General features: G+C 38.4%; 1 protein-coding gene across 2 annotated transcripts in view; it reads left to right on the top strand.

Moving 5' to 3' along the window:
- Positions 1–3,303: 3,303 nt before the first annotated feature.
- Positions 3,304–11,599, top strand: part of CHRM3 (cholinergic receptor muscarinic 3) — a gene marked incomplete at both ends in the record, with an annotated part of 131,216 nt that continues 122,920 nt past the window's right edge. The window contains one exon of one of the 2 annotated variants that reach the window (XM_080615616.1): positions 3,304–3,401. In XM_080615616.1, the coding sequence (XP_080471742.1) occupies positions 3,304–3,401 (98 nt within the window). Of the gene's footprint in view, positions 3,406–11,599 lie in introns of both variants that reach the window. The other variant, XM_080615617.1, reaches the window with a different exon arrangement.

The following is an 11,599-nucleotide window of genomic DNA, read 5'->3' as shown; positions in this document are numbered from 1 at the left end:
GTACCCAGAACACAGAGTAGCTGCCCATCCAGACAGCAGCATCTTTTAAAGCATTATTATCATGGCTGTATTTCTGATACCACAAATCTCAGTCCCTTCCTCTCTGTAATGTTGGTCATGCAGCCTCCAAGTCATGCTCAAGCTAAAATCCTGCTAGGACCAGCCTCACAGTTTAGTAGCGCAGATCAAGTGCAATGCCTAGAAGCACCTTGCAAATTAAATTTTCTAGCACAAATGTAGCAGTCAGATGTAGCTGATGTTGGCTTAAGTAGGTCCAGAATTAATGCACGTCACTGGGTGGGGTTTTGGGGGTTGGTTGTTTTCTGAGGGTTTTTTTGGACAAGTCTCCCAGGAAGAATAAAGGGGAACTAATATGCTGTATCAGCACAGAATAATGGTTCAAACTATTGTTTCCAGGTGTAAAAGACAAGTCAGTCAAGTTTTGTCTTCCCTGATTTTATCCTGGATATTTAAAGGTTAGCAACTGCATTTTGTGATGGGTATTACAGGTCCATCCTCACATTAACTGTAGGCATCTACCTCCAAATGCTTTGTGTCAAGTAATGGTTTTTCTCCATTCCCTAAAAGAGTCAAATTGAACCAAGGTGGAAAGATGTGAGGAGATAAAACTTTGGTGTGGACCTTTATGCTTGCGCAAGCTGAATCATTAGATGGTTTTGGTCGCTTTTCGTAAAGAATAGCGTTTATTAGTTTTGTAGCTGAATATGCAAATAGCGCAAGCTTATTTGAGGAGTTTATCGTAAATCAGGGCAATGAATTCCAAAGCTCTGAGTCACAACCTGCCTAGTTAGGGGAGTTAAACTGGATTCTTGACAGTAATGGCATAAAATTAAAATATAGTAGAAAATTACTGGGAAGAAATTTCTTCAGTGAGAATAGCTTGAAAAGGTAATTTAATAATGAATTAGTTTATTGCTGACTAAAAACATAATAACTTAATGAGAGGGAAATTATTAAGCATTATTAAAATTCCAGTTTTAATTGTGGGAAACTATAATTCCTCAACTAAAAGAAGACTCAACTGACTAAAAAGATTATTTTCATTCTTTATACTTTCTCTATTAAAAAGTAATTGAACAAGTTATTTTTTAAGTGGTTTTTAGTGCTTTTAGGTGTAGTCTTCGTTGTTGTTTCGTGGGTGATGGTATGTAAGAGTTCCACTTAAACCTCACTTAAACAATAATTGGTACATTCAGTTTTAATACTGAGTGAATTACTGAAGTATGGATTCACTTCTGCATTGCTGCAGTGTTCAGATTCCACTGTCACGTTGCACTTCTTGATTAATGAGATAAATGGCATATCAGAGCTGTGTTAGAAGTGCTGTGTTGGTGTGCAGAAGTGTACATGGCTAGTAAATGTGTATTTTCTTCCATTCTGAAAATGGATTGGAATATAGTTTCAGTCTTGATTGTTATTAAACTCAGCCTTGTTGCTGTTGGGTTTGGTTGGGGATTTTGTTTCCTTTTTCATCCAGCATTGCCAGTGTGTTCTGTCTCTGGTATGCTGCCTCCTTTTTATAACACCTGGGAGTGAAATCCCTTGGTAAATCTGGGATACTGAGCAAACATAGAATCATAGAATAGTTAGGGTTGGAAAGGACCTTGAGATCATCTAGTTCCAGCCCCCCTGCCATGGGCAGGGACACCCCACACTAAACCATGCCACCCAAGGCCTCATCCAACCTGGCCTTGAACACCGCCAAGGATGGAGCATTCACAACCTCCCTGGGCAACCCATTCCAGTGCCTCACCACCCTCTCAGTAAAGAATTTCTTCCTTATATCCAATCTAAACTTCCCGTTTAAGTTTGAACCCGTTACCCCTTGTCCTGTCACTACAGTCCCTGATGAATAGTCCCTCCCCAGCATCCTTGTAGGCCCCCTTCAGATACTGGAAGGCTGCTATGAGGTCTCCACGCAGCCTTCTCTTCTCGAGGCTGAACAGACCCGCCTTTCTCAGCCTGTCTCCATACGGGAGTCACTCCACTCCCCTGATCATCCTCGTGGCCCTCCTCTGGACTTGTTCCAACAGTTCCATGTCCTTTTTATGCTGAGGACACCAGAACTGCACACAATACTCCAAGTGAGGTCTCACGAGAGCAGAGTAGAGGGGCAGGATCACCTCCTTCGACCTGCTGGTCAAGCTCCTCTTGATGCAGCCCAGGATACGGTTGGCTTTCTGGGCTGCTAGTGCACACTGCCGGCTCATGTTCATTTTTTCATTGATCAACACCCCCAAGTCCTTCTCTGCACGGCTGCTCTGAATCTCTTCTCTGCCCAACCTATAGCTGTGCCTGGGATTGCTCCGACCCAGGTGTAGGGCCTTGCACATGTTGAGCATCTGTTGATTCAGAATCAGTCTTCTGTGTTTAAGTTATTCAAAAGGGTCTTGAAGCCTTAGGCTGCAGTGGCATGCTGTAAGTGGCATAATAATGGCACATGGTTCCAGTTGGCACTAATTATATATGATGAAATGGAACGTGGTAATCAGTGGCTGATCCTTCTATACTTCTGACTTCAGGAATTTACAACTTTTGCAGAGCAGAGTTTGTTGTTTAGGTTTCAACTGTTGATATTTTTGCTTCATCTGCAGTTGTGTCAACTTTTAAAAGCAACACTATATTAAATGGAGCTGTAAATATAATATATGGAAAACATTAGAGGAGTTAGTTTTCTAGGGTTTTACATTTTTTTAAATAAAAATATCCCATACCAGCCTTCTAAATTGGATAGCTTGAGAGACTGCATAATTGGGGGAGAAAAGGAGAGCCTCGTTCTTAGTTCCGTGCCTGTGTCGAACTGCTTCTGGGGTCCAGACAGGCTGAGCATCTCACCTCTCTCTGTGCCTGGAGGTACCAATTTACAAGCATAATCCAGCCAAGCTTCTGTTCTGAGTGCAGACTTATTTGTGCTGTCTTGGAGAAACTGTTACCTTCACTCCAATTTGGTCTCTGGGTTTAAAAAATCAGCTGAAAATACTGTGATGATACATAGCCCTTTGAGGGTAGCTATAAGCAGCCCACAGGCTTGTCAGTACTATCTTATTACCATTGCTCTCGACCTGTGCGATACATGCACGTGTGAGTTGTTCTATTTTCAGCTAGGACTCTAAGGTTTAAATGAGAAAAAATTATTATTATTCAGCAATGAAATTATTAATAGATTTATGTCTTCTTTTGGTACCAGAGAGGACTTCTGGCTTATATATCTGTGCCTCCCCCATGTATATGTAATCTCTTTTAATAATTCTTCTTCTGTCTTCTGTTTTGTTCACAGCCTACATGCTGACACACTACCAGTTTTGTTTCCAAAAGAGGAGTTCACAGAACTGCACAGTGCCTGATCCAACTAGCTGCTTTGATGTTCCTCACTGGAGCATGTAGGTAAAATTCAAAGAAACATATATATTCACATTATATCTTTATAAGTACTCAATGTACCTGGAAACAGCTGATTACTGCCACCAGTGCTCACTTTATGAAGTCTGGTATTTTGAAATTTATGGACTACAAAATCATTTAAGGTCTTCCAACTTTGCAGTGTGTTTTTTCATCAACAGACACACAACTGTAGATCGTCATATGTCACAATGTGTTTGGTCTTCTTGCCACATCTGTTTTAAGTTGTTGTGGGTGCTGTGATGCCTGTCATTCCCGTAGGCCTTAATAGAGCTGCAATGGTGCAAATTTCAGTTTAGGCACAAAACCCAGCAGAGAAGCTGAATAAATTCTCAAGCAGTTGCATCTGGCAAACCTTGAGCTTCTTGTTATTAGAGCTGCATAAGTAGCAGAATAAGAGCTAGCAAGGGTAAGAGCTAGGCTGAACAGGTTTACATGAGTGAACCTCTGTGTTTGACTTAAGAAGAGTAGACCAGTATCCTGGTGTTGGTAATCAGGGGAAAGATTCCTTCAGGTTATTTCTGTTGATCATCCTGAGCTTCTGCATAAACCTTTTAGTTTTCTGTGAGTTTCAGACAAAATGTAAAATGTAGCCGATATTCCACCTGTAGGATTTCCCTGCAGAATAATTCAGTCTTGCTCTAGTAGAGGAGGGAATCCAACAGTTTAAATTCAGTACTTTGAGAAGTGTGTTTTTCCTTCTGTTTTTTATATTCTAGTTGGGTTTAGTTTTAATGAGCTATTTCCCTCTGCGAGAGTAAACCCAGGCAAAGAACAAAATTGTTCTGATTAAATTGCCAGTATTCATTATCACTTGACTGCTTTCTCCCCTGTATGTTTTGCAGGTTTATGTCTCAGTTGCACTGGCATTTAAAATAATTTGCATGGATTGGTAGGCTGTAGTGTTTATGCCTAGATTATAGTTGGTGTTTCTTTTATGTTCCTTACACATTTCGCCACCTTGGTTTGCATTTCTAATTTTGTGGAAATGAACTGTAAACATGGATATGTGGCAGTGGCTTAGATGGACTGTGTTTACACTTGCTGGCACGCTCTCCTTACACAGAAAACAGCTCTCCACATTTTGCTTTAAGGACTGTGGCACTGACAGTTTATGGTGATTTGCTAGAGTGCCTTGATAGTTCAGCTGTTTGGTTCTGTCTGGAGAAAGCTTCTAACCAAGTCACCTCAGGAAAGCATTTTGATAGCATACTGGCTGAATCATAGAATACCAGGTTGGAAGGGACCCCAAGGATCATCTGGTCCAACCTTAATTTTTATATCTTCAATGCTAACAATAGGCATCTCAGATGAATCCTGAAATGATGCTTACCCCTGCTTTCATCTCCTGAAATTAGGACATGGTATCTTGCACACTGTTACACAGCTGGCCATATTCAGTTACAGTTGATTTTGCCTTTCATGTTATGTTGACCGTATTCCAACTTTATCTAGACACTTTATTCAAGTTGTTTTGTGTGAAGTGAAAGGTTTATGTTGGCCTTTTATTTTTGTCTTGGTTTGTGTTGGGGTTTTTGTTGTTGTTGGCTTTGATTATTTTTTTTTCTTTTTTCTGTTTCAGATGGCAGATTTTCTATGAATAAACTACTCAAAACACTTTATTGTTTTGTAGTTGAATTTAAATAGTCACAATTCGTAAGTGGGTTGCTAGCTCTAGATTGGAGAGAACATTCATGTTCCCTGTTGTGAGTATCCAAAATCTCTCCCAGTTGTAGCTGATAGCCAGCAAAACAATCCCAAAAGACATTTATTATGCTGGAGAGGATATAGAGTCTGAGGAGTCTTTTCTGTTGGTATCATTGGCACAACTACTTCATGGCAGGAAATTTTTCAGTCGGTGTCAAAATTCAGAGTACCTCAAAGGAACTGGAATTAAACTTTACTCAGTTTTAGTCTAAAAGGAAAGTGTTGTGGTTTAAGCCCTGTCGGCAAGTCAGCAATGCAGTTTCTACTCCTCCCCACCCCCCCCCTCTGGAGGGATGGGGAGGAGAATCGAAGGAATGTTAACTCCCACGGGTTGAGATAAAAACTGTCCAGTAACTAAGGTATAACACAAATCACTGCTGCTACCACCAATAATAATAATGGTAAGGGAAATTACAAGGGAAGAGAATACGATACCACCCGCCAAAACGAGACCAACCGAGCAGAGAGTGCCCTTCCGGGTAACCCTCAGTTACATCTCCAGGCATGACGTGCTGTGGTATGGAATACCTCTTTGGATAGTTTGGGTCAGGTGTCCTGTCCCTGCTTCCTCCCGGCTTCTCCTCCTCCCTGGCAGAGCATGAGACTCACAAAGTCCTTGGTCAGGGTAAACATCGGTGTTATCAGCTCTGTTCCCAGGCCGAAAGTCAAAAACACAGTGCTGCAACAGCTACTAAGAAGGAGAAAAAATGACTGCTACTGCTGAACCCAGGACAGAAAGTAACAAAGAAAATATCTGAATTCATAGAATTAATTTCTGCAAATTTTGTTACAGTCCACAGCTCACTCTGTGTGTATAAACATATATTATTTATCACTTAGACTCTGATGTGACAGTGGAAAAACAGTGAGCAAAAATAAAGGGTTAAAGCACCAAACCATGTAATCCATTTTCAGAAAAGCCACAAATACTGAGTTTAAAACAACAAAGCAATTCATGCAAATAAATGCAATGGATTGCTTTAGATTTACGGTACTTGTCATGCCACCTCTTAAGGGATTATATGTACCAAAATATAATAAAATAATGTGCTTTACTACCCAGAAATGTAGAGCACAGTAAGCAGAATTTGTCAGTGCATCTTCATATGTTACATTGGTCAAGAAGAGCAGCATCGTTTTGCTTAGCAAAGGTACATTAACTAGGCTGTTTACGCTGTCAGAATCTTGAATTCTTGCCTCAAATACAAGGGTCACTATGACATGCATTTAACACAAGTATTGCTTGTGCTTTAGTGACTTTTAGCAAAGTATAGATGTCTGTAAAGATTGTGGTACAGGTCAGCTTTCTAAAGTGTGAATTCTAACACAATTGGTGTAATTTTCAAGTGTGAACTAGATAAAGTCTGATCTAAGAAGAGCCAGAGGAAATGTCTATTCTTAGAATCAGACAAACCTCAGAAGGTATTAATGTGTTAAAATTAATTCATATTCGTTTCATATAGTCATAAATGTGATTAAAAATACTTTTCTGCGTTTAAATATCTACCTGAAACTGTGGTATTGATAAAATCTGGCAACTCCATAAGAAGTTTAACTCCACTGATGTTTGTTTTACAGAGTAATGACACAAAATATTGTTCCTAAAGATTGTCCCTTGAAAATAATCTGAGGTCTTTATCTGATGCTAATGAGAACTTGTATTTTTATTTCCTCATAGATTTTAGTAATAGCTTATATACATTAGTCAAGAGAAGCAGCATAATTTTGTTTAGCAGCAAGAGTAGCAGAAGAGTAGCTTTGAAAAAAAAGAATAACCAATTCAAAGCATATGTAGTTTGTGACGAGGGCTGTCATGAGCTCATGCTCTAAGCAGTTGCACAATCAGCCAAAGCTTACAGTGCTTACTTGCCTAGTCCCTTTGAAGTAATTTGGCTTGACATTATTTCAGGAGAAGCATCACAGCTTAGACCGTTGTATATCTGTGCCTGTCATGTTGAGTTAATGGCTCATCCATGAGGATAGGGTACTATTATGCTTTAAAAGGTGATTAATAGCCAAAATTAATTTGCTAGAGACAATTTCCTCTTTGGCTGTAGTTATTTGACTGAGTCTATGCAGTACCTATTGATTGTGAGAGGAGCATATAGACTGGCTTCAATTTATTCATTCATAGTTGCTATTTATTTATAACTAGATTATTTCAATTACTTGGACGAGAAAAAGTGACACAAACTGGTCATTTGTAATTTGCATCCTGAAAGTAAGTGTGCTTTTTATACTAGAATTAAATTTTTTAAGGATTTGTGATTCAAATGAACGATGGAAATATTTACATATTTAAATTTAAGTACGAAAAATATAATTGCTGTCAGCTGAAACTCCCTCTAGGGTATTTTGTAAACAATTCTTTCATTACATGAGTTAAAAACTCAAGTGGAGTGATTATGACCAAGTTCCATTCCATCTGAAAAAGTATCCCCAAAGATTTTTCAATACCTTTTTTTCAGAGGGAAGACTAGATTAGTTTTTCAAATTAGAAATTTATGTTTCCTCTGGCATTTCAAAAAAACCCTTGTGTTTTCTTGTCACGCACTTCATCAGACTGATCATGTTTAACTTGTGAGGACTGACTAGTTTGCAGCAGTAGGTGGTATGTGAAATACTGACTTCAGGAAGAGCATGATTTTCATAACCACTTCAAAGGAAATACATTATAAATAAAATACATTTCTCTAGGGGCTTACAAAACCATTCTGTTTGTAATTTAAATTACATTAAGCTAAATAAAATAGTACAGTAAAACCCTCAAGGGAAAAATACTTCATTTAAGTGTGAACATTACTTCCATTAATTGGAAGTATTTGACTCTCTCTCTAATAGTTTATTTTTCATTGGATATATATAATTAAAAATATTGTCATTATAACAGAAGTTATTCTTTCGCATTTAGTGTTCCACGTCCTTCTGTTCCATAGGTCACTATAGTTGTATTACCCCACCTTACTTCATTTCTCACTGTTTTATTTCTGGTGACTAACCCTCTGAGCGTAAGTAAGTGTATGACAGAAGATTACCATCTCTGTGTCATGCATGTTCAACTTAATCAAACTTATACTGGAACTGAGACTGTCAACCAGCCTGAAGTTTTGTATCAGAATCATTGAGTGTGAGGCTTTCTTCTGCTGGGAATACTTTAGAATCTGCTCATCCAAATGATGCAGCTTTCTTCTTCCAGGGTGCTCGAGGGGCAACTGTTGGACAGGACTGCAACACAAGCAAGAGAATCTGTTAGCCTCCCTAGTTTATAAATGTAACTTGGAGGAAAAGAGGAGGTGCTCTACATACATATGCATGTGTGTGTGTTTTGTGTATCTGCAGATTTAAGGTCATACATATTTGTGCATGTGTGTGATTTGCTGGTATTCATATGGTTTCCTTTCTTGCTGTAAATTTATGCCAATTCAGTTTCATATGTGAGCCTAATAGGATGTTTTCCTTCAAGTCATGTGAAGATAATATGACTTCCAGGAGAGGGTGACTAGGAAAATATTGGAAAACCTCAGTGAACTATCTAATTGTAAAAGTGATTTATTCCACCTTCCTTTTTCACCTCATGACAAGAGACCACACAGGCTGAACTAAATCAGGTTATCATGGAAGGCAGTAAATCTGTAGTGCTGAGCTCCTCTAATATTGACAGCTTTGCAATATGGGCTCCTGTAGAAATTGTCTAAACATGTATAAGCTTACACAAGCTGAAACAGATTGTATGATAGAAGCAGACCAGTCCCATATACAGTATTTATTCCCACTTTAGAGTCAGCTTTAAACCAGCCACTGACTTCAGATTAGTACCCGTTTAAGGCCTAAAACAAGCTTTGTGTTTCATATAAATTAATTTCAAGTGATTGAAAAAATACTTTTATATGGGAAAACAAATCTTCACAGCTAAATATTAACAATCTTGAAATACAAAAAGAAGTCATACAAAAATTTTCCCCTAATTTATAAAATGCTTGGTTTTTTTAAAAAAGCAATAGTACTTAAAACAAATTAGCTATAGTAATTCAAGCAAATGACAATAGTAATTAAAACTAGTGCTGGATTGAATAAAACTTTGTTGACCTGAGAGTTTCATGTTTGACTCAGTAAACCTTGAGGGGGAAAAGGTAGTACAAAATATCAAAGCTTAGACACATTGTCTGTTGACTCAGAACCCAAAAGTTTTATGAAAAAAGTAAGAATTCTTAGTCACAAAAGTCTAAAGAAATTACTTCTTCATTATGTTTTCTAAGATTTGCAATAAGTTTACACTTTCATTTTATATCCTTAGGAAACATTTATTTTTCCTTTTTGCTTTATAAGATTTTTTTTCCCCTGCACTATTAGATGTCTGTGTTTTAAAACTAGCTTTTGTTCCTACTATAAACAGTCACCATGTAGTTAAATAATAATGGTAATGAACTCTGTAAGGAAACCCCAAATTTACTATACTGTGGCAAGTAGGAATTGATCTGAGTTTTTCTGTGTTGTTTTAACTTCCTCCAAATTTGGGGTACTGGTGGATGAAAAGCTGGACATGAGCCAGCAACATATGCTCACAGGACAGACAGCCAATCATATCTTGGGCTGTATCTAAAGAAGCATGGCCAGCAGGTCAAGAGAGGTGATTCCTCTTCTCTCCTTTGGTGAGATCCCAGCTGGAGTACAGCATCCAGCTCTGGAGTCCTCCGTACAGGAAAGATGTGGATCTGTTTAAGCAGGCCTAGAGGAAGGACACAAAAATGACCAGAAGGATAGAGCAACTGTCTTACAAGGAAAGGCTAAGAGAGTTGGGCTTGTTCAGCCTGGAGAAGAGAAGCCTCCAGGGAGGCCTTATTGTGGATTTTTAGTACTCAAAGGGGCTTTATAAGAAAGATGGGGAAAGACTTTTTAGTAGGACTTGTAGCCATAGGACAAGGGGCAGTGGTTTTAAACTAGAAGAGGGGAGATTCAGACTAGATTTAAAAATGATATTTTTTACGATGAAATTAGTGGTGAAACACTGGAACAGGTTGTCCAGAGAGATGCTCTCTCCCTCAAAACATTCAGGGTCAGGCTGGATGGGGCTCTGAGCAACTTGATCTAGTTGAAGATGCCCCTGTTGATTGCAAGGGGACGAGATGACCTTTAAAGGTCTCTTACAATCCTAATTATTCTATGACTCTATGAAATTTATTCAAAAACAGTTTTCATTATGCAAGTAAGTTACACTATGATTCTTCTTTTTTTTTCCTTTCTTGTTTCCTATCCATTTCCACCAACTTTAATAAAAAATAATTTTATTATTTTAATAAATGTGTATGCATATATCACCACATATTTTGTTTAGCTTTCTGGCTGAGATGGTTTGTGGTAGGGTGAATAAAAAGGCTGTTACTCATTTAAAATCTGAAAGTGTTGTGCTTTGGAAGTCCATCTTGCTCTATATGCAAAGGTATGCTTGTATCGCCAGCTAAAACTCAGCTAGCTAAGGTATTTCAGATCTTATTCTTCAGGGCTGACTGCTTGATTGTAACAAGTGAACAAGCACTTCGAGAAACTCAGATTGATAGCAAACATGGAGAGGTGAGATGGCAAGGCAACAGTCCCTCCATCCACTTCCTCAGCTCTGGCTGCAGCTGTGTCCCAGTCACGTTGCCAGCTCCTCTCCAGACTCACAGTACCCGAGGTCATGTTCTCCTTGTAACCCCTCACACACAAGGACTTCAAGAAAAACTTTTAGTCATTATCATAGTGATATAATCTTAGGATTTTGCTGAAATGTCTATATGTATTTGTCAGAGTTGCATAGCTAAAGCTGTGAGGTAATTGGTGTTTCCTTTAACAAGGAACTGCAAGACTAAAATGAGGGTTTGTTCTTTATTTGTGTGCTTACGCACACAGCTGCCACCCAGCCATGCTCTGAATGATAGCAATGCACTAGGTTGATGTGTGTTTTATTCAGAATACGAATCAGAGTAAACATAGTTGCAAGTCCCATGAATCTGTAGTTTATAACTAAAATCAGCTTTCAAATGGACAGTTAATGTGGAAAAGAAAATCTTTTAATTCCAAAATTTACAAAAGTTTGGTTACAAAATATTTTCAACCTTCTGTACATATGATAACACCTTGCCTGGTCTGGTTGTCTGCTTACATCGCTGTCAACAGTCTCAACTCAAATGTGTGCCTTTCATATTGTCTCATGATGCTATAGCACTGTCTTGAAATAGCCCCTCGAAATCATACTCTTTCTTTGTTACTGTTTTGAACACTGTGGTGAGGAATTAAAAATGAAAGTTGCAGTACTAAAGTCAGGTATACCTCAGGATTTAATTTACTTGAGTGGATAAAAATGTGTTATGCTACACACATATGTAACATAAACCATACTCCATTTATACAAATGTTACCCATCTCTTTCTTGTTTTCTTATTTAGCCTATGAGTTTTCTGAGGGATTGTGTCTGACATGTTGGTGGCAGCTGTCA

This window comes from Psittacula echo (assembly GCF_963264785.1).
Source record: "Psittacula echo genome assembly, chromosome: 4".
Taxonomy (NCBI): Eukaryota; Metazoa; Chordata; class Aves; order Psittaciformes; family Psittacidae; genus Psittacula; species Psittacula echo.
This window is presented reverse-complemented; position numbering and strand designations above follow the sequence as displayed.